This window comes from Triturus cristatus, chromosome 11 (genome assembly GCF_964204655.1).
Source record: "Triturus cristatus chromosome 11, aTriCri1.1, whole genome shotgun sequence".
Taxonomy (NCBI): domain Eukaryota; kingdom Metazoa; phylum Chordata; class Amphibia; order Caudata; family Salamandridae; genus Triturus; species Triturus cristatus.
This window is the reverse complement of record NC_140594.1, coordinates 646,343,253-646,367,269: the sequence shown is the minus strand read 5'-3', so window position 1 is coordinate 646,367,269 and position 24,017 is coordinate 646,343,253. Positions and strand designations below refer to the sequence as shown.

The 24,017-nt window shown below is 49.2% G+C and overlaps 1 protein-coding gene across 4 annotated transcripts in view; it reads left to right on the top strand.

Moving 5' to 3' along the window:
- HDLBP (high density lipoprotein binding protein) overlaps positions 1–24,017 on the top strand; it is a 933,925-nt gene that overhangs the window by 129,748 nt on the left and 780,160 nt on the right. For all 4 annotated transcript variants that reach the window (XM_085634158.1, XM_085634156.1, XM_085634157.1 and 1 more), the window contains exon 4: positions 8,682–8,827. In XM_085634158.1, the coding sequence (XP_085490284.1) occupies positions 8,682–8,827 (146 nt within the window). The remainder of the gene's footprint in view (positions 1–8,681; positions 8,828–24,017) is intronic.

The following is a 24,017-nucleotide window of genomic DNA, read 5'->3' as shown; positions in this document are numbered from 1 at the left end:
GCCAAAAAACTGTTTCACTAAACCCAGCATCTGAGGTAAGTCCTTATTTACTGGCAGCTGAACTATTCTCAAGACTCCATTATTCTTTATTAAAGCATTTAAGATCTATAAACAAGTGATGTGCTTTGCCAAGTAAAGTAAACGTAGCCAAGCACTGAATATGGTCAGTTACCTGCTCAGTTATTGAAGATCATGCAGCCCCACGGGCCAATGAGGGCCTATTTCCAACTTAACTCTTTAAAACTCCTAATTTTATTTTTATTGACCAGCTCAGTAAGCAAGGGCCCTTGATAGACTAAGATCCTCATTGCAATTTAGAGACCATCACCTTCACTCTCCAGGTGTACAACAAATGCTTAACACTACCCTCTGATACAGCCTTACTGCTCGACCACACTACCACAAATGGAGAGTAAGGTGCTATCTACTTTTACCTCTGTCTACCTTTTGGGGTTCCACTGGACTCTGTGCACACTATACCTTACTTTAGTATAGTATATACAGAGCCAGCTTCCTACGCATGCTTCCCCTTCAAGAATGCTTAGCAAATGAGTGGAACCAGTCGCAGGGTCTCTTAACCGATCTAGTGTTGGTAAACTGCTGTACTAGTTCCTCTCTGCAGTGGTGGAACCCTCAAACTGTCGCACCAAGCTCAAGGCATTTGGAAATGGGCCATACACCTCAAAATCGGTCTCCTATCCGAACACCTGCCAGGAGTGAACTATCAGATTGCTGACCTCAGTAGACATAGGCAGCAAATCCACGAGTGGGAACTTCACCCTCAAGTTCTCCTCCCCTACTTTCAAAGTTGGGGTCTTCGTCAAATAGATCTTTTTGCCACACACACACTAACGCAAAATGCCCACTTAGAAAAGGATTCGCTAAGTGGGACCGGATAGGCATTTCGAGGCTAGGGGACCTACATACGGGAGCCGAGATGATCACGTTTGAACAATTGCATTAAACATATATACTGGCACGCACTGAATACTTCCTTTACCTGCAGATCTGGCATGTTATACAGGCAGCAGCCCCCCAGGGATCTGAACTCCTGGAGTAGTCTCCCCTGGAATGTAGACTCCTCGAGGAGCACTTGCCCCGAAAAGCAATCTTGCTCACATAATGAAAGCTGATCAATAATCTGCTGGACACCCTCACTGCCCTGAAAAACCGCTGGTGTCGAGATGTAACTGATTTACAGGAAGACTGGCTCAAAGCTTTAGCCTCCCTGAGGGAAGTAGCCTTTAGAGCCTGTTTTATACTAGTTCAGCTCAAAATACTACATAGAGTATACATCTCATGCACAGCACTTGTGTAAATGGGACGCAGGGCAGATCAAACCTGTAATAGGAATTGTGCGGAAGCAGGATCGTTTTATCACATACTATGGGCATGCCAAGTGATCCAGAGCTACTTGTGAGCAATATTGTCCTGCATGTCGGAAGTGGTGGGAGAGGAGCTTAAACTTTCACCTAAATGGTGCTTTTTGAATGTCTGGGAGGATACAAATCTGGGACGACCAGACCAAACCTGGGTGACGTGGTGAGGAGCTTGAAGGTGATCCTCTTGTTGACGGGCAGCCAGTGCAGGTCTCTCGTGGGGTGTGATGTGGCTGTGTCGAGGGATGTCGAAGATCAGGCGGGCCGAGGCGTTCTGTATGCGTTGTAGTAGTGTCAGCAGTTTGGCCTGGGCTCCCGCATAGAGGGTGTTTCCATAGTCCAGCCTGCTGCTGACGAGGGCCTGGGTGACCGTTTTTCTTGTGTTGGGATCCACCTGTAGATCTTTCAGAGCATGCGGAGGGTGTTGAAACAGTAGGATGAGACTGCGTTGACTTGCTTGGTTATGGAGTGTTGAGTCGAGGATGAACCCCAGGTTGCGTGCGTGGTCGGTGGGCGTTGCTCCCATGGCGGTCGGCCACCAGGAGTCGTCCCAGGCTGAGAGGGTGGAGCCGAGGATGAGGACCTCCGTCTTGTCCTAGTTCAGTTTCAGACGGCTGTTCTTCATCCATTCGGCGACTGCTTTCATTCCTTCGTGGAGGTTGGTCTTGGCGCTGAGGGGGTCCTTGGTGAGAGAGAGGATCAGCTGTGTGTTGTCTGCGTAGCAGATGATGTTGAGGTCGTGCAGTCTGGCGACGTGGGCGAGTAAGGTCTCTGGGGAGCTACCCCCCTGCCGACACAAAGACTGAAAGAGACATAGACTGGTGCATGTTTGCAGAGAAAGCAGTTTGTGAAAAGAAGGTGCCTAAAAAAGTAGGGAAAGATCTGGACAAATGGAACAAATTCAGGGGGAATCTTTCCACGCCTCCAGTGGGTGAAACAATTCTTTTGGTGATTCATTCAGAGTCTGAGTGATGTCAGGTGTGCCTGGGCAATGTGGGTGGGGACCTCAGCAATGTTTAATGTTGTTGACCCGTGGCTCGCTGTACTACTGCTTGGTTGTGTAGTTAGTCAAGATGAGGTAAAGATGTTGTACTGCTCTTTTGTTATAAAAAGAAAGTTAAGAAAAAAAAAATGCAAAATGCCCAAGCTTTGTCATCCTGTATCCGCACCCGCTCTCCAAAAGCAATGCACTATGGATGAACTGGTCGGGTATATTTGCCTACGCTTTTCCGCGCTTCTCACTCTTTCCATCAGTGGTTCGGAAACTCAGGCTAACATCCCTCACACTGATTTTAGTAGCTCCCACATGGGCCTGTCAACCTTGGTTCACGACCCTGCTGGAGCTATTGGTGGTTCCACATCAAAAGCTGCATCTCTCATCCAAACTCCTCACACAGAGCTATGGAGAAATCAAACACCCAGATCCCAAAGAACTGAGTCTGGCGATCTGGCTCCTAAAGTCCTAGTTTGGTTATCTAAATCTTGTGCCAGACTGTATGAACATTATTAGAGAGGCCAGAAGACCCACTACAAGAGTTTGTTATGCAGCTAAAAGGAAGTGTTTGTTTATTTATTGTAATAACATCAATCCTCATGATGCTTCCATATGAAATATCATATGTTAGTTGTTAAACTTGCAGCAGTCAGAATTAGCTTACACTTCTATCCGTTTACACCTCACTGTGATAGTTGCGTATCTACAGGCCACACTTATCTCTTTAGAGTACCAGTTATCAAAGCTTTTATGGAAGTACTGAAAAGAGTTATACCACCAAGACTTCTGCCTACCCCAGTGTGGAATCTCCGCATACTCCTCACGCAGATTAATAGACCCACCTTTTGAACCAATGCATAAATGTGAACTGCAATTTCTCTCGTGTAAAATCGCTTTCCTCATTGCAATCACTTTACTGAGGAGAGTGGGTGTGCTACAGGCACTAACCATAGAAGAACCATTTTTCCAGCTTCACAAAGACCGTTCTTCGTACCAACCCTAAATTTGTACCTAAAGTAGCTTCTGCCTTTCACATCAATCAGTCCACCAGATTCAGTGGCAGAACGAGCTCTACACACTTAAGATGTCAGAAGAGCCCTCTTATACTACATAGAAAGGACAAAGTCCTTCTGTAAGACTAAACCACTTGTTGCTTTTGCTCTACCGCACAAGGGCAATCCTAGTTCCAAATCTGGTAGTGCCAGGTGGATCGTTAAATGTATTCAAACATGTTGTGCAAAATCAAAAAGAACTGTTCGAGGCATATGAGCTGCAGATCACACACTTAGGATAGTAGATCGCCATCTGGTGTTGGGCTCGGATGCTTGCAGGTGGTTGTTGTCTTCGGAAGAAGTCTTTGGTCACGAGATAGGTGACTCCTCCCTTGGACTAGAGTGCGCATGGGCATCCACTCCATCCTCAGATTGTTTTTTTCCGCCATTGGGTTCGGATGTAACTTTTCCACTCCGGTAGAAAACTTCAAAAACAAGCTTTCGAAGCGAAAAACTTTTACAAAACTACATCGAGGCACCTTCACTCGACATCGAATTCATCGAACCGGTTCCAGACGTAGACGCGGGCGATTGGACCTATCCGCGCCGTGAGGCCTGCGGCTCATGGAAAGGACGCAGTTTAGAAAATGCCCCCAGTGTGGAGCAAAATTCCCACACAGTGACCATCATAAGGTCGGCAACCTGTGCCTGTCGCCGGAACACGAGTCCAGCTGTCCAGCCTGCGCCGCATTTCAGTCCAAAAAGACCATTCGGGATCGAAGAGCTCTATGCCATATCATGGCACGCAGACCAGCCCCGGAACCAGAAAACATCTTCGATGAGGGTCCCGATGTCCAGGAAGAAGATTCCGAGGAACTTCAAATTATCTCAGAAGCCGACGACCCCATTACTCCGGGGCAACGCGTGAGTACCACTGCCCCTACCCCAACCCCTCCAAAACCAAAGGCATTGGTCGAGACTTTGCAAAAACCAAAGGAAATGATGGACTCTGCCACCCCAGTTCAGACATGGCCATATGCAAATCAGTCTGACCCTGTGCCTCATGGGAACAGTCCAGCCCGAGACAAGCTTCCTAGGACCGGTTTCTGGCACAGGGTCAGCCTGATTTGCATATGGCCATGTCTGAACGGGGGTGGCAGAGTGGGCTAAAGAACGGTGACACTTAGAAGATTTGTGAAGAAAAAGCCAGTCAATGTTACCCTATGAGGAAAATGAAGTTAGCGGTTTAAGGGTAAGTACTCGACTGGCAGAGTTGAAATTCCGGGCATGGACTCAGGGGTCCCCCAGTGTCAGGTAGGTACAGTTGGTTCACCCTCAGCGGTTTCAGGACGGCCGGGTGCAGGGAGAGTTAGGCCCAATGTTATCCTATGAGGGATAGGGGGGGCCTTGGTTGGTGGCTGCTGTCTGGCAAGCCACGCGGCTGTGGGAGCTGGGCTCCTGGTCACTTACTCAGGGCAAGTGGGGAAGTAGGTTAGTGTAGAGAGGGCACTGCCAGGGCCACTCGGGCGGCTGGGTGCAGGGTGCTTTTGAGCCTTCGGGCGCTCAATGGAAATCAATGGGAATGTTCCGGTTTGGAAAAAGGCTGCAGGCTCGGGGACGAGGATGTTTCAGGTGCCACCACCACTTCGAGAGGTAAGTTGGGTAGTTGTAGGTTAGGTGGGTACCCCGGGATTGGGCACAGGGGGCCGCCGGGTGCAGGGGTGCCTTTTGACGTCGGGAATCTTACCCTCTGGTTGATCGCGGTTGGGGTGGCACTTGGTTCTGAGGCTGCAGGCTTCTTCCGGGATGTCGAGGGGGGGTCCTTGGGTGCCGGACTCGGGGTCACAGTCGCCGTGGGGTCGTCCTCAGGGTCTTTGTCCACTCCGGCACTGTCCAGGCTTGGCTGGTGCAGAGTGTGTTGGGTCTGCGGTTCCGGGCTGCTGCCAGGGGTTAAAGAGGTTTCTTGAGTAGAGCCTCTACTCATGGGAGTCCCAGGGGCTTAGAGCCAAAAGGTAGCCAGGTCCTCCGGGGTTGGTGAGGTTGCTGGCCACGAGAGATGCCGCGCTGGTGCAGGTTCGAGAGTCGACAGGCCGGTAGGGCTGGGGCCTAAGCAGTTGGTGTCTTCTCTTTTTAGCAGCTGCAGGGCAGGTCTTTGTTCTTCTTGCTCTTCTTGTAATCTTCTATCTGGAATCTAAGGAAGGAAGGTCCAGGGTGCCCCTAAATACTAGATTTAGGGGCGTTGCAGGTAGGTGAAGGCCAGGGACCAATGGGTCCTTGTCCTGGGGAGGGTACACCCCCTATCCTGCCTCTCTCCTGTGGGAGGGGGGCAGTAGCCTAATCCTGATATGGTAGGGCCTCCCATCTTCAAGATGGCGAGAGCCCGGAGATGTGCTTCACCTCGCCTCCCCCACCTGAGGGGTGGGGTGGGCAGGCTGGCACATCCCCTGTCCTTGTATGGGGTTTCCGGCCAAGCTTCCCGCCAGAGTGGGGGGTTGCAGTGGCCTGGGGAAACTCCAAATGGCGGCCTGCCTTTGAAGCTTCCCTTTGCTCATCCTGGGGGAGGAGATTTCTCACCTCACCCAGGATGTGCATTGTTGCAGGCCCGGGAGAGCAGGGGCTCTCCCACCCAGGGGTCCAGCAACGTGTCTGCTGTGTGGCAGCCTGGGCAGCCTCAGAGCAGACGTGGATTGTAAGTTAGCTGTAAGGGGGCATCTCTAAGATGCCCTCTGGGGTGCTTAGTACATTAAATCCTACACTGGCATCAGTGTGGGTTCAATGTGCTGAGAAGTTTGATACCAAACTTCCCAGGCTTCAGTGTTGCCAATATGGTGCTGTGGAGCTCGTGTTTGACAAGCTCTCAGCACCATGTACTCTTAAATGACAGCACTGCACTTACAGTGCCCAGGAATGGACCCGGGTACTGTAGGGGCACAGGGCTCCTGCTCCTGTGCCCACACCATAGGCGTAATGCACCCAGCTAGAGGGGTGGCTGACATATGCCTTGGCAGTGTAGGTGATGGGCATGGTACACAGTGATGTGTGCCATGTCGACTTTGTTTTGTCCTGCACCCAGACACTCAGCCTGCTAGGGCAGTGTGTGTGTAAGGGTACAGGGCCTCTGAGGGTGCCACAATGAGTGCTGCAGCCCTTAGAGTCCTTCCCTGGCCACAAGGCCCTGGGTACCTAGGGTACCATTTACTAGGGGCTGACAAGTGGCTAGGGTTTGCCAATTTGGAGTTTGTGTGGTTTAAGGAAGGAACATAGGCCCTGGGTACCTGTTTGGCAGGAACCCAGGGTACACTCAATCGAAGTACATTCAGCAATTTAGCAAAAAGTGGGGGCATACCATGCAAGAAAGATGGCACTTTCTCACATCTGACCATCTTACATTTGCCCTGAAGAAGCCCTTGTGAAGGGTGAAACGCGTTGCCTGTTTGTGTACAAAGGACTCTCTGAAAATAGACTTACTACTAAACTTAATACGCCTACGGAGCGAACTTTGTTTTTAATGCACCACAATTTGTTGCCTGTCATCAATCTTTCTCTTGCAGATGGTCTTGCCTCTGGCATGCCAGTGGAGCGTGGCCGTGCTGTAGTATCTAAGTAGGTCTTGGGTAGAGGAAGTGGCACTGGGAGCCATGGGCGGAGCCAGTGAGGGTAGGAAGCAGGAGAGACCGACAGCAGATAAAACCAGCAGAAAGCAAGCAGAAAAAAAACTCCGCAGACTGAGGCAGCGAAGCAGCAGAAGGGGGGGGGGTGCCATCACAAAGGACCTGCTCAATGGGACTCAACTGAAAAGGCCTTGCAGAAGCAGACCATCTCACAATGGATCCTGCTTTGCATTAAGATATGCTACACATTGGAAAGGAAGCAACCCACTGGGGCTAAATGTGCTTATTTCACCAGAGCCAAGGCTGCGCTGCGACCACTGAGTCTCCACGCAGAGTCCCTGCTCTGGACATCTGTCAGGCAGCAATGTTGGCTTGGTCCAGATGTTCTCAAAATACTACTGCCTGGACTGTCAGGTTAATCGGGATGGGCACTTTGCCAGTTCGGTCCTGCAGGACTTTTTTGGTATGAAATGGTTTTCCCTAACCCACCTCTGGTGAGATATTGCTTAGGTATGTATTCCAAGGTATGGAATCAGTGGCTAGAAGTTTCTTATGAAATGAATAAGTTACTTGCCTTCGGTACAGCTTAGAGACTATCTAGCCACAGATTACTTACCGACCCACCCATCCTCCCCCCTCTGCAAATGGATTTCGAAGGACAATTTTTCCACATCAGTCATCCATGTTTTCTGTAGCTCCACGCTCTTGGTGTGTAAAGTCGCCGAAAGAAACGGACGTTAACGCGCCTGGGTGCCGCCCATATAGGCACCATTAACGCAGACAGCCTCATGTGGAGTCGATTGACGCTAACTACCGGCGCACAGGGCTCATGGAAGATTTCCACCTCCAGTGACCACTGTGGATAATCCTTTGGTAAGGAATCTGCAACTGGCTAGTCCCTAACAGGTAAGTTCAGTGCAGGTAAGTAACTTGTTTAGTCTGACTCATTGGGGAATTGATTGTTTGGAATCCTCCAGTGCATCCCACCCATCAAATATTTCTTGGGCTGGCACTGGCGCTGGAGTGAGTGTCAGCCTAACAGATTTCAGTTTATCCTAGTGCCCTAGGACGATCTTTCGTGTCCTGAATGGCACCCTAGTTGCAGATGAGGTACCCGTGAGGTTCGCTCTTATAGCGAAGTGTACTGGAGATTGACTGACTACTAGTGCTCATGCTTTTGATTTGTATACCGGGTTCGTATCCAACCAATACAGTCAATTATTAATCCTTAACAAATGTGAGGCTCTGTAGTAAGAGGACATCGTGAGTTTGAAACAATCAACTTTAAAAGGTCTAGAAAAGATCTTGCCTTGTGCAGAGCTCCTCCGGAATTAGTTTACCACCTGGAGACCGTGACCTCATTGCTTTAGATTCTCTTTAAGCCCCCCCACCTGATTAGTCCTTTTCACTGCATATCCTTATTTATTCTATAATGTATTAACTACTCTTTTCAAAGTAATTTCCTTTCAATAAGTTTAGGACCAGAAGCATTACATTTGTTTACCTGCCTGTGTAGACTGTTGTGTGTCGAACGCGAACATCATCTCATGAAAGAAACGTTGACTTCTTGCTTCCCGCTGCACTGCAACAAACTGCCCTAGGCCGCCAGTGGTAAATAATTTCTCAGTTAATGCCCAAGAATCTGGCAGGCCAAAAATAGTTATGTTGTGATGATTAAAGGTTTTTTTTGTTTTTGTTCTTCCAGTTTTAGGCTCTGAAGAGGAAAACGACCCCCCGACCTATAAAGATGCCTTTCCTCCACTCCCTGAGAAAGTTGGCAACGAAGCAGCTCAAGAACCCGCTGGGGCTTGGAGCAAAATCCGACCCATCAAAACTTCAGTTATCACTCAGGTAAGAACAGGGCTTTAAGTGGGATTAAAAAAACATGGGGGGAGGGGCGGAGGGGCGTGGCCAATGTAATTTAGGGCGTGGCTTAAAAACACAAGCTAAAAATCTTTGCTTAGCATAGTGTGCCGCCTGACTTGTATGTTTCGGTTTGTCATTGCCTCCAGATATGATACAACAAGTCACAACATACCAACAACAAGACAGGACTATTGGCTTTGTCAATGGTTGTAAGTTGCGTAAGATAAATAAGCAGCAACTATTGCTTGGTGTATATAATATTGAAAAAGATTCCACTCAAAGCCCTGGTGACACCAGCACAGTTTTGCTGCTCCTGAGTTTCAAAAAGAGAAGGGAAATCCAGAGAAAAAAATGACTCCCTTTAAAGGATTTCCCTTCCCCTACAACGCTCCCCTGGCATGGCCTCATGAATCCACTTCTCCACTAGTGAGCAGTGTGAGCACGCACACGTTGATGTGCCTGCTGTCACTGCAGTCCGGACAAAAAACGGACCGCCTGTGCCAGGGCACAAATCAGAGCCCGATAGACCCGTTTCGAGGCCCCCTTAAAAAAACTGCCGGTGCTCAGAACCGGTGAGACCCGGCGCACTTAAAGCCCTTGGTAGGAATAAGGAAGTCACTCTGGAAAGAGCAGACTACTTTTGTGGCTGAATGAAGTCAGTCTTCAGGTTTGACGTAGTGAAAAAGCATGCCCCTTCACTAAATTGAAGACGTTAGTCTAATTTTCAAATGGCGTGTCAGGAAGAAGGTGGTAAACAAGAACTGTAAATTATAGCTACCACAGGTGTACTTGCTTCCACGCCACTTTAAAGAGCCGTTTGCTCCAGCTATGGCTCTCCCAGGTGGGTGGTTGTTACTAGTGCGGCTGTTTCCAGGACTATGCTGTTCCCCAATGGCACTTCCAGAATGTGTGCCTCCGAGTATGCAAAGGAGAAATATGTTCATGTTTGCGCTGTTGGGAAACATTTATATGATGTAACTGCTGCATTGCAGCTTTAGTTGATTGTAAAACGTTTACAACTCATTTGCATTGCAACGAAATAACGCACATGGTGCTTCAAGCAAATGTTATGCATTTTCTTTAGAGTACACAGGACTGATTCCAACAGTTGAATAATGGTGTTCTGTACTGTGTTTTTTCTGGGGGAGGTGGGCAGTGCAGTACCGTTTTCTAACGATACTAAATGTTCATAGCTGAGGAATGCTAGCTAAATCGTTTGTGCCAAATGAATGTTGTAGGAAGCTGGCTCTGTGTATACTGTACTAAAATTAGGTATAGTGTGCACAGAGTCCAGTGGATCCCCAAAGTCTTTACAGAAGCTCGGGTAGATAATACTAATGCTCGCTCTTGTGGTAGTGTGGGCGAGCAGTTAGGCTCATCAAGAGCAGTGCTAAGCAATTTGTTGTACAGTCTCAAATGATTACTCACTCAATGACTGTCCTCTGATACTGATTTAGATTGGTCTCAGATTTAGTGTTAAGCCAGTCAGTCAGTCAATAAGTCTTTATTCGATTCACATCATAAAAGACATTCTACACATATTAAAACAATTCATATACAATGCAATTCATATTACAATACAAGATAAGACTCGTAAACCTTTAAAATATTACATAAAACAGTAGATTTAAAATAATCGCAACATGATAAAATACAATTAGGGACACGCCAGTTAACCCTAATGGTCCATAATATGATGCTGATTAATAGCAACTAACAAACACAAATCACGACTTGAGTTTCCTTGCCCTAAGGATCCATGCCCAACTAATAAATTTGGCAACACCTATTACTACAGGTTTTGAAGTATCTGTTTTCAATATTCTACTAGCAACCTGTGCAGAACGAGTGCTCATTAATCTGCAGACAGGTCGAAGCCAAACGCGTCGAGGGAGTTGGTAGATTGGGCAACAAAAAAGGAAATGGTCCACGGTTTCGATCTTGTCTACACAAAAGGGGCATTTATCACTACCAAGAGGACTCCAACTTTTGGTGAGTCCTCGCAGTGGTAGGGCGCCCACTCTAAACTGGTGATACAGTTTACGATCAAAATACTTCAGAATAGTATCCCAGTAACTTTCAAAAACAGACTTGTCCTTAAAAACTAGGAAGGTGACAGTCTTCGTGGTGCCTATGAGGGAAGCACAGCTCCTATTCTTAATAAAACTCCAGTATGCATCCTTAAGGACCTTTTTCGACGGGAAGACCTCTGAATCTGGGTTAGCCCATAGGTCACGCATCCCAAGGTCAATCAACAGGGTTTTAATACTAGACAGCCAGGGTATCCTGTACGACCCCTCCAACCCTTTAATCTCCAAAAGGGCTTTTGCGTAAATCGTTAGTTCAGGAGTAGTCCACAGGCGATGCCAAAACGCCAAAGGTCTATACCCTGCCCAATCCTCTATAGGCTGAATTCCCAGATCATACAATAAGGGGATGCGCGGAGTGGATTGAGGGAGCCCAATAGCTGACCGGAGGAATTTATTCTGGGCGGTCATCAATTTAGACAAGTTTTTAAAACCCCAAATCTCAGCACCATATAAAATGGCAGGTAGAATCTTGGAGCCGTAGATCTTCATGAGGGGAGCTATTGGTTTTGTTAAGGAATGTTTATGCTCTTTCAGCAAAGCTCCTCCCAATTGAGCATGTTTGAGAGCGAGAAGATCCAGCTGGTGAGACCAGCTGCAAGTCTCGCTAAAGGTGACCCCAAGATAAGTAAACACTGCCGTTTGGGATAAGTTGACACCACCCAGACACACCTCCGCCTTAATATGCCGGGGACCACGAAAAACCATAAACTTGGTTTTCCCAACATTTATCTCCAACTCATGCTCGTGACAAAAGATCTCGAAGCGAGACGGGGCTAGCTGCAGACCCTGTCTCGTCTTAGAGATCAAAAGGGTGTCATCTGCGAACATGAGTAGGGGAATCTTCATTCCAGCCAGGGTAGGTGCATCAGTAGGGTTGTTGGAAAAATAATTTATAACCCCATTGATGAATAATGAAAACAATGTGGGAGCGAGCACACACCCTTGTCGGACACCTTTAGACACTTTAAATCTATCCGTCACCTCCCCTGGTTTACCCCAGCGAACACTGGCATACGTATTTTCATGGATGGTAACCAAAAAAGATACCAATTCTTTTGGCATGCCCATATCCGAGAGTACTTTCCATAACTTATCCCTCGGCACAAGGTCAAACGCGGACCTTGGGTCCACAAAGGCCGCATACAGCTTACCACCCCCCAAAAAAACTTCCTTCAAGTAAAGAAGTACTACCCTGAATACTTGGTCCAGGGTCCCAATATGTGAGCGAAACCCTTCCTGAAGTGGGGACAGCACATCAAAATCGGACATCCAGATTTGGATACGACCCAGAACAAGACGGGCTATAATTTTTTGTACTGCGTCAATAAGACTAATAGGTCTATAGTTGCCCGGGGCAGAGCGATCGCCTTTCTTATAGATCGGCAATATCTCTGCCCTGAGCCACGAATCAGGGACAGCAGCACCACCCGCAAGGGCGTTAGCCAGCAAGGTCAAGTACGGGATCCATACATCTTGCTCCTGAATGAATAGATCAGCAGGAATACAGTCTGGTCCCGGGGCTTTACCACTCTTAATCGATCTTAGCACTAACTTAACTTCACAGGGGGAAAATTCTATAAAATTTTCAACACCAGATGGACGAAAGATGTGATTAGCCATCATATCACCAACCTTAAACTGTTCCTCGAAATACGCGACCCACTGTTGTGGCTCAACTTGATTAGTGGGGCGAATATCCGAGGGGCAGTTGCCCCATTTAAGGAGATGCCAAAATTGGACCATATTACGGTCGTGGCAAGCCTGGTATAAGTCCCTCCAGCGATCCTCATCCCAGTTTTGCTTGTTCTTAAATTGGGCAGTTTTGTATACAGATCTACATTTTTGAATAGTAGAAAGAGAGCCAGTTTTGATGGCCTGTTTCAGAGCACTTTGGGCCAATCTACAGTCCTTGTTGTACCACGTGCGAGGTCTCAACTCTTTGCCTTTACCGGTGGCGGGATGAGTTTTCACAAAAAAAGATTTAAGTTCGGCGAAGAGCTTATTGTGGATATCCCGAATATTGTCCTTAATCAGGCTTTGAGACTTCATCTGATTAAGTGAGGCCATAGTATTATTAATTAGTTTTCTAATGGCTGCCCGTGAGGTTTCACAAGTGGCGATTTTCGGCCATCTCACCCTTCTAAGATCATTTGTAAGGATAACATCCATAGGGGAATGGTCGTCAGGAAAAGTAGGGGGACAACAAAACTATTATCCTTAATACACAATGCAAGGGGATTGTGGTCGCTCTCGACTCTGCTTACTACCACCATGTCGTCTATGAGCGGCCACAATTCCAAATTGACTAATATATAGTCGATTCGGCTCCCTGTTCTGCCATTGTCAGAAGTCATCATCCCTATCCGATCAGATTTTGTTCGCCCATTAACTGCTCTCATGCCCTGATTTAGCAACAAGCCCTTCATAAAAAGAGCTGCATGAGTCCATTTACTTACAGGTTCCAGCTCCAACAGGGGAACACCCCAGGTTGAATCTTCTTCCTCCCTAAAGTCCCCGCAGTCGACCCCCAAAGGCTCAAAGCAGACGTTAAAGTCTCCAGCCACAATCTTATTAATGAACTTTGGTTCGGTCTCTAAATAATTCTCCAAAAGAAGACAAGTGGGAGAACATTTGCCTCCCGGGAGACCCCTTACATAGATGTTTATTATAAGGAGATTGAGACCGCTACGGGATTTAACCCTGATAATCAAATTATCTGGACTGTCAATTGGGACCTCTGTCACAGTGACGCCTTCACATTGTCGGACCCAAGTGGTTAAGCCACCCATGGGTCTGCCCCTATGACCCTTGACAGCAGGCTTATGAAAATTCAAGAACCCTGTGCGGAAGTGGGGAGACAATGCCCAGGTCTCTTGAAATGCCCATATCTCAAACTCATCAACAAAATTAGCCCAATCGGGAATATCAAGCCTAGACCCCAGCCCTGCGATGTTCCAAGAGCCCATTTTTAATGAAGAGTTTACGACCCCAGTGTCCACTGCTTGACCCGGAACAGCCTGGGGGTCAATCATTTCAGCAGAGGAAAGCTGTTTAAAACCAGGTGAGTTAACCATACAGGAGATATCATTGAGGGGTGGTAACTTGGTAGTAATATCCCGGCTCTGATGACAATTGGGACCCAAAGACCCTGGAGCAAGCATTAAAGAATAAGAAGAACCAACCATACGTCAATCATTATCCTCCAGTGATGAGAGGATATCAAAACGATTGGATGTCACAATGGGCATATCAGACCTTACAGGAATTATTGGAAAGACACGATTATCCCGTATAGGTTGTATGATGCCTGGCCTATAAAAAAAGCCCAATGGGTGAATTTTAATTGAATTTGAATTTGGAGCTGGGGGTAAGTGATGAGCAACATCCAATATATATTTGACTAAAGCAGGAGACTTAAAACTCAACACAACACAATCCCCAGAAAGGGACTTGTAGGACTGACCAATCCAATTGATGCGCCTAACCATGTTAAAATCATCAAACAGGGCCTTACTGTTTCCAATTTTAGAGCTCAGATAATGTAGGGATTTGTTCTTAAGGTTGGACCAGTGTTCGTAAGATGCTTCCAAGAGTGGTGGAACATTTGCCAAGACTATCGAATAAGGGGTGGCTTGGGGAGGAAGGTGTAAACTAGAGGGCATTGTAGAAAACCCTACTCCCACCCCCTCATTACCAGCCCTATTACCTAGAGAGGGGCGTCTTTGCACGTCACAATGGTTGTGAATACCCCTGACGGTAGCTACTTCATGACCTAAATCAGGGCCCTTCTCTTCCCCTATAGATGGTAAGGAAGGCATAACCCCCACTGGCCTTGATAGTCTAGCACAACCGGCCCCTTTGGACACCTCCACTGACGTCACCCTATTTGACAATGTGGGAGGCCCTGGGACTAAAGACTTATTACCAGCAAGTCTAGCTTCCAGTTTATCCAACCTATCGGCTACAAGGTCCAATTTGTGATGGAGAGGAACAAGGAGACAAGCTAAGTGATCTTTGAGGCCAACAAGAAGTAAATCCAAAAGAGGCTGAATCTGGTCCTGGCTCGGGAAAGTAATATTATGGTCAGAGCTGCGCCCTTCAACAGTGGGCCCACTAGGCTCGGAAAGAGACGGCACAACAATAGGCTTACTCGTTCCTTGACCTCTCTTGATTTTGTTAGTAACTTCTTTTTTTTTTTACCTTTATAAGCCAACCTCCCTCTTGTTGTAACCCTGGTAGGACTCTGGATAGCAACACTAGCCTGGGCGGGATCCAAAGACTCCTGAGCAGGGAGTATAGGTACTAGGGGGGTAGTAGTGCCATCAGCTAAACTAAGATGATCAGAAACTGGCGAGTCCATCTGTAACAGGGCACATGGGAGGGAGGAAGAAGTAGGGTCTAAAGAGAGTCTACGTTCCACCGCTAAGATCTCAAGATTCAGTGCTGACTCTGCTCTTATTAAATAATCATCTAGTGTCCCCCCCGCCTTATTGTGAGAAAGTGGCTCTGTATATACTGTTCCCTAATAGGTACAGGGTGTACAGAGTCCACAGTCCCCCAGAGGCTGATAGAGGTCAAAGTTAGGTATGACCTTACTCTCAAAAGTGGTAGCTTGGTCGAGCAGTAAGGCAGTACCAGAGGACAGTGTAAAGCATTTATTGTACACACTCAGTCAGCAAATGGTTTCACACACTCAATAACTGAACTCTAGGCCAATGGTTTATATATATAAAATATATGCTGGTTTTATTTTTAGAACCACAAAGGGGATAAAAATATACTTTCTCAGAATGAGAGGTTGAATATAAATACTTGTGTCTTGAGCAATAAATTGTTGTAAACCGTCACAGTTGGTTGCAATAAACAATCCTATTTCCTAAACATAACCATGCATTGAGCTCAATGGTAAATTCAGGTTATTTGTAATAAATTTCTTTTCAGATTACTTTTGGAATTCCAGGTCTGGCTCCTAGATCCAGCCCTGGGTCAGTACTCTGAATCAAGTGATGAAAGTCGACTTAATAACTGTAATGATTTTTAAATAATATTTAGCTATTTCAAAAGTTAGCACTTAGAAAATATTTCAAGGAAAACATTCAATGGATCTCTATGGCAAGAAATTCAAATTGCAGGTAGAGTACTTTATCGTTACTTTAGTAATCCAGGACTGGGTACCTAGACCCAGGACTGGGGTCCTTATCAAAAACAGGTAAGTAATTTCGTTTGCAGAAATGGTACGATTTTAAAAGAATATTTCAAATTTGCAAAAGTAGACACTTAGAAGAAATTTCACAGAAAAGCAGACAATGGTTTCCTATGGGAGAAAAATGAGTTAGAGGTAAGTATAATTGTGGACACTTTTCAGAGTCAGGGCTGGGCACCAAGATCCAGCACTGGGAGCTCACCTAGGAGCAGGTGAGTAAATTCGTTTTTGTCACTTGGCTGATTTTTGGTGAATATTTGCAGTTTTGAAAAGTTCACACTTAGAAGATTTTTCAAGAAAAAGCCAGTCAATGTTACCCTATGAGGAAAATGAAGTTAGCGGTTTAAGGGTAAGTACTTGACTGGCAGAGTTGAAATTCCGGGCATAGACTCGGGGGTCCCCCAGTGTCAGGTAGGTACAGTTGGTTCACCCTCAGCGGTTTCAGGACGGCCGGGTGCAGAGAGAGTTAGGCCCAATGTTATCCTATGAGGGATAGGGGGGCCTTGGTTGGTGGCTGCTGTCTGGCAAGCCACGCGGCTGTGGGAGCTGGGCTCCTGGTCACTTACTCAGGGCAAGTGGGGAAGTAGGTTAGTGTAGAGAGTGCACTGCCAGGGCCACTCGGGCGGCTGGGTGCAGGGTGCTTTTGAGCCTTCGGGCGCTCAATGGAAATCAATAAGAATGTTCCGGTTTGGAAAAAGGCTGCAAGCTCGGGGACGAGGATGCTTCAGGTGCCACCACCACTTCGAGAGCCAAGTTGGATAGTTGTAGGTTAGGTGGGTACCCCGGGATTGGGCACAGGGGGCCGCAGGGCGCCGGGTGCAGGGGTGCCTTTTGATGTCGGCAATCTTACCTTCTGGTTGATCGCGGTTGGGGTGGAACTCTGTTCTGAGGCTGCAGGCTTCTTCTGGAATGTCGAGGGGGGTCCTTGGGTGCCGGACTCGGGGTCACAGTCGCCGTGGGGTCGTCTTCAGGGTCTTTGTCCACTCCGGCACTGGCCAGGCTTGGCTGGTGCAGAGTGTGTTGGGTCCGCGGTTCCGGGCTGCTGCCAGGGGTTAAAAATAGGTTTCTTGAGTAGAGCCTCTACTCATGGGAGTCCCAGGGGCTTAGAGCCAAAAGGTAGCCAGGTCCTCCGGGGTTGGTGAGGTTGCTGGCCACGAGAGATGCCGCGCTGGTGCAGGTTCGAGAGTCGACAGGCCGGTAGGGCTGGGGCCAAAGCAGTTGGTGTCTTCTTCTCTTTTTAGCAGCTGCAGGGCAGGTCCTTGTTCTTCTTGCTCTTCTTGTAGTTTTCTATCTGGAATCTGAGGAAGGAAGGTTCAGGGTGCCCCTAAATACTAGATTTAGGGGCGTTACAGGTAGGTGAAGGCCAGGGACCAATAGGTCCTTGCCCTGGGGTGGGTACACCCCCTATCCTGCCTCTCTCCTGTGGGAGGGGGGCAGTAGCCTAATCCTGATAGGGTAGGGCCTCCCATCTTCAAGATGGCGAGAGCCCGGAGATGTGCTTCACCTCGCCTCCCCCACCTGAGGGGTGGGCAGGCTGGCATATCCCCTGTCCTTGTATGGGGTTTCCGGCCAAGCTTCCCGCCAGAGTGGGGGGTTGCAGTGGCCTGGGGAAACTCCAAATGGCGGCATGCCTTTGAAGCTTCCCTTTGCTCGCCCTGGGGGAGGAGATTTCTCACCTCACCCAGGATGTGCATTGTTGCAGGCCCGGGAGAGCAGGAGCTCTCCCACCCAGGGGTCCAGCAACGTTTCTGCTGTGTGGCAGCCTGGGCAGCCTCAGAGCAGACGTGGATTGTAAGTTAGCTGTAAGGGGGCATCTCTAAGATGCCCTCTGGGGTGCTTAGTACATTAAATCCCATACTGGCATCAGTGTGGGTTTAATGTGCTGAGGTTTGATACCAAACTTCCCAGGCTTTAGTGTTGCCATTATGGTGCTGTGGAGCTTGTGTTTGACGAGCTCTCAGCACCATGTACTCTTAAATGGCAGCACTGCACTTACAGTGCCCAGGAATGGACCTGGGTACTGTAGGGGCACAGGGCTCCTGCGCCTGTGCCCACACCATAGGCGTAATGCACCCAGCTAGAGGGGTGGCTGACATATGCCTTGGCAGTGTAGGTGATGGGCATGGTACACAGTGATGTGTGCCATGTCGACTCTTTGTTTTGTCCTGCACCCAGACACTCAGCCTGCAAGGGCAGTGTGTGTGTGTAAGGGTACAGGGCTTCTGAGGGTGGCACAATGAGTGCTGCAGTCCTTAGAGGCCTTCCCTGGTCACAAGGCCCTGGGTACCTGGGGTACCATTTACTAGGGGCTGACATGTGGCTAGGGTTTGCCAATTTGGAGTTTGTGTGGTTTAAGGAAGGAACATAGGCCCTGGGCACCTGATTGGCAGGAACCCAGGGTACACTCAGTCAAAGTACATTCAGCAATTTAGCAAAAAGTGGGGGCATACCATGCAAGAAAGATGGCACTTTCTCACACTTATTGCCTGCCCTCCTTTTAGACATGCTACAGGGGCAAAAGAGGACCGATCTTCTCTGAGCAGCCCACCTTCCCTTATAGTAACACAACAGCCTAGGGTGGTGCACAACAGAAATTTGTAACAAGTCAATACCCCACTCGGCCAACTCACAGTTCCTGGACTGAACCACCTGGACGCCGTTCCCCTCACGGCAGCGTCGAGTGGCACTTTATCTGGTCGAGTTCCCACCACAGATGTTAGGGGATTAGCCCAGCCCAGCGTTATCCGGGCTTTGACGGGCAAGGACGGCCCGCCCTTGGCCCGGGCTTCGCCCGTGCGCTGCCCGCGCGCGTCCCGCGCTGCGGTGAGCATCCTGGGCTTAAGAGGGATTCCCCTCAGCTGGTGATGTGCGCACTGCGAGCGCAGGGCCTTCTGGGGATTGTGGTTCTTGCGGTGCAACAGGCCGTTGCTGCTCCCTTCGCGGCCCTGGGGGCTCAGGCACAAGGCAGTCCAAGGACAATGATGGCAGCACTGGACAAAACCGTTCCCCTCACGGTAGGTTAGGAAAACTTCTTCGCGCGTAGAAGACTCAACCTCCGATCGAGTGCGCACTCTGTATTTCGCTCCTCAAACTTCACAAATCAGAAACGGTGATCTCTATTTTGCGTGTTCCCCAGTTTGTCTTGAAACACGGAAGCCTCTCGCCGAGCGAAGGCTGTACCAGCGCGAGAAGTGGTGCAGAGCTCGCCTGCCCCGCCCAGAGTGCCTCCAGTGTTAAGCATTTTTTGTACACACTCAGTCAGCAAATGAATTCACACACTCAAAGACTGAACTTTAGACCAATTGTTTTTGTATAAAAATATTACTATTTGTATTTCATAGAACCAAAGATGCTTTGTTGCAGTAAAATACGTTTTGCAAGATCTGTTATTCAATATAAAAAGAGGACATAGTGCATTTTTCAATCTGTACAATGTTATACTATGGCAGGAAACCATCCACAATATGCAAACTATTTATGGTATTGAGCTTTTGGATATAGAATCGGTGCCAGGTAAGGTTCAGATATGTGACAAAAATGACTACCAGTGGCACTGGGGCGGCCTGGTTCAGAGGTCAAACTTTGGATCTGGTGCCTTTGTTATCCAGTGGAAAAAGGGGGCAATCAAAGTGTTATTACTTACAGGTAAGTAGAACGGTTTGGTAACCTAGTCTCTAGGGGTTAAGGTAAGAACAGGGGGGGCCACAAGGCACCTCCAAACATACACCTTCAGGGGTTCTGGAGGTTGCTGGCTGCAGGACAAGACTATTTTTGGCTCAGGATCTCTGGAAACTGCAGACTGGCCTGTAGGGCTGTGGCCTGTAGGGCTGTGGCCAAGTCAGTTGTTCTCTGCAGTCTCCTCTGCTGGGAGTCTTCTTTCGTCCTCTTTCTTAGGTTGCGGGAATCTTTTCTTGGTTCAGGTTCTGATTGGGGAGTGCCTGTCATCTGCAAGATGGTGGGCACTGAAGAGAGGGCTTCACCTCTCCTCCCCCCACGTGAGGGGGTGGGGTTGGCGGAGGTGGGCACACCTTCTGGGCTGGCTGGTTTTTCCTGCCTGTCTTTCTGCCAAAAAGGAGGGTAGACAGGAAGGGGTCCTGCTCCTGATAGCAGGAGAGGCTGAGGGGTCGAATTACAAAGGCTGCAATGCCTTTGAAGCTCCACTGCCACAGATGGCTCTTCCTGGCCTGGGGGAGGTTGTGAGAGTGCCATCTTTCTTGCATGGTGTGCCCCCACTTTTTGCTGAATTGCTGAATGTACTTTGGCAGGCGTCCAGGGCACTCAGTCAATCAGGTGCCCATGGCCTATGTTCCTTCCCTTAAACAAACAAAATCCAAATTGGCAAACCCTGGCCACATGTCAGCCCCTGGTAAATGGTACCCTAGGTACCCAGTGCCTTGTGACCAGGGAAGGCCTCCAAGGGGTGCAGCACTCATTGTGCCCCCCCTTAGAGGCCCTGTACCATTACACACACACACACACACACTGCCTTTGCAGGCTGAGTGTTTGGGTGCAAGACAAAAACAAAGTCGACATGACACACATCCCTGTGTGCCATGCCCATCACCTACACTGCCATGGCATACATCAGCCACCCCTCTAGCTGGGTGCCTTATGCCAATGGTGTGGGCACAGGAGCAGGAGCCCTGTGCCCCTACAGTACCCAGGTCCATTCCTGAGCACTAAGTGCAGTGCTGCCATTTAAGAGTACATGGTGCTGAGAGCTCGCCAAAGACGAACTCCACAGCACCATAATGGCAACACTGAAGACTGAAGTTTGGTATCAAACTTCTCAGCACATTAAACCCACACTGATGCCAGTGTGGGATTTAATGTACCAAGCACCCCAAAGGGCATCTTGGAGAAGCCCCCTTAAACCTAACCTACAATCCACGCCTGCTCTGAGGCTGCCTAGGCTGCCACACAGCAGACATGTTTCTGGACACCTGGGTTGGAGAGCCCCTGCTCTCCTGGGCCTGCAACAATGCACATCCTGGGCGAGTTGCTAAATCTCCTCCCCCAGGATGGGCAGGGGGAAGCTTCAAAGGCATGCCGCCTCTGTGAGCTTTCCAAGGCCACTGCAACCCCCCACTCTGGCGGGAAGCTTGGCCGGAAACCCCATACAAGGACAGGGGATGTGCCAGCCTGCCAACCCCACCCCTCAGGTGGGGAAGGCGAGGTGAAGCACATCTCGGGCTCTCGCCATCTTGAAGATGGGAAGCCCTACCCTATCAGGACTAGGCTACTGCCCCCCCTCCCACAGGAGAGGCAGGATAGGGGGTGTACCCACCCCAGGACAGGGACCCATTGGTCCCTGCCCTTCACCTACCTGTAACGCCCCTAAATCTAGTATTTAGGGGCACCCTGAACCTTCCTTCCCCAGATTCCAAACTACAAAGAAGAGCAAGAAAAAAGACCTGCCCTGCAGCTGCTAAGAAGAGGAAGTCACCAACTGCTTTGGCCCCAGCCCTACCAGCCTGTCTACCTTCGAACCTGCTTCTGCTCCATCCCGGCATCTCTTGTGGCGTGCAACCTCACCAACCCGGAGGACCTGGCTACCTTTTGGCTCTAAGCCCCTGGGACTCCCATGAGTAGAGGCTCAACTCAAAACCTACCTCTAATCCCTGGCAGCAGCCCGGAACCGCGATCCCAGCCCACTCTGCACCAGCCAAGCCTGGCCAGTGCCGGAGTGAACAAAGACCACGAGGACGACCCCACGGCGACTGTGACCCCGAGTCCGGCACCCAAGGACCTCCCTCGACACTCCTGAAGAAGCCTGCAGCCTCAGAACAAGGTGCCCCCCCTACCGCGATCAACGGAGGGTAAGATTTCCCGACACCAAAAGGCACCCCTGCACGCGGCGCCCCACGGTCCCCTGTGCCCAATCCCGGGGTACCTACCTATCATCCAACTACCCAACTTACCTCTCGAAGTGGTGGTGGCACCTGAAGGATCCTCGTCCCCGAGCTTGCAGTCTTTTTCTAAACCGGAGATTTCCCATTGAAATCAATTGAGCTCCCGAAGGCTCAAAAGCACCCTGCACCCAGCCGCCCGAGTGGCCCTGGCAGTGCAACCTCTACACCTACCTACTTCCCCACTTGCCCTGAGTAAGTGACCAGGAGCCCAGCTCCCACAGCCGCGTGGCTTGCCAGTCAGCAGCCACCAACCAAGGCCCCCCTATCCCTCATAGGATAACATTGGGCCTAACTCTCTCTGCACCCGGCCGCCCTAGAGTCGCTGAGGGTGAACCAACTTTACCTACCTGACCCTGGGGGACCCCTGAGTCTATGCCCAGAACCTCAACTCTGCCAGTCGAATACTTACTCTTAAATCGCTAACTCTATTTTCCTCATAGAGTAACATTGACTGGCTTTTTCCTGAAATTTTTTCTAAGTGTGGACTTTTCAAATCTTAAAATATTCACCAAAAATCAGCCGAGTAACAAACTAAATTACTCACCTGCTCTTAGGTGAGCTCCCAGTGCTGGATCTTGGTGGCCAGCACTGACTCGGAAAAATACTTACAACTGTACTTACCCGTAATCCAATTTTCTTCCATAGGAAACCATTGACTGTTTTTCTGTGAAATTTCTTCTAAGTGTCGATTTCTACAATCTTTAAATATTCTTTAAAAATCGTATAATATCTGAAAACATAATTACTTACCTGTTTTGGATAAAGGTCCCAGTACGGAGTCTAGGCACCCAGTACTGGATTACAAAAGTAACGAACGTTCGAGGCATGTGGGCTGCTGAATTCATATCTGTGCATAGATCGCCGCCTAGTGTTGGGTCCGGATGATTGCACATTGTTGTCCTGGAAGAGTCTTCGAAGTATCATGAGATAGGTGGCTCCTCCCCTGGACTACAGTGCGCATGGGCATCCTCTCCATCCTCAGATTGTTTTTTTCCGCCATTGGGTTCGGATGTGACTATTTTAGCTCAACTTAGGAATACTTAGTTTTAGGCCAAAAGGCCTTTAGTTTTCGTCGGTACAGTTACCGTTCGGTGTCGACTACTAGCTTTAGTGCTCCACACCCTCTTCCGACTTTCGTACCGAATTGGTCCAAACTTCGAAGCTCGATAGACGATGGAATCGAGGACTCCGTTCAAGAGGTGTCCGTTATGCCACGCCAAGTACCCTCATATCGACGTCCACCCAGTCTGTAATAAATGTCTCTCGCCGGATGACGATGAATCTAAATGCATGGCCTGTGCATGGTTCCGATCCAAGAAGACTCTGCGGAACCGACGGGCAGCGAGGCTCGAGGCGCAGCAAGCAGCGCCTGCACCCACCAACATATTCAGCACCGAGGACGAGGACGCCGAGAGCGTGGAAGAAGTAGTCTCTAGCCCCGCTTCAGAACCTGATTCCCGATCGGACGACGACGAAGTGATCTTTCGACGTGAAGAAACCGTCGACGACGTAGGAGACTTCGACGAGGCCTACGGGGCCGAAGAAGACAGCTCTCCCGAAGAGCTAGGCCAATCCGTCGAAACGGAGGCCGAAACTGTACGTCGTCATCAGGCTCCGGTCGAGGGATCGCCTTCGGGCCTTACCCAAGATCAAATACATGGTTCCTCGGCCCCCACCTTCCGGTCCGGCCTCGAACACTCTGCAAGAGCCACTATTACCGAAGACGACCGGGTTATTAAACCCAAAACCATCCATCGCTCCAGTCCCTTCAAAATCGAAAGTGAAACTGGTGGTGGTCGGATCGAAGGCGTCCGAAACAATCCACTGCCCCGACGCCGAAAAAAGTCGTCGGCTCCGACCGCGTACAAAGGGACTTCGGCGCCGAGCTCACCGCAGCAGATGCGGTCGACACACAGAAAAAGCACGCCCTCTGGCACCACAAGGCACCGAGACCTTCGGCGCCGACACCG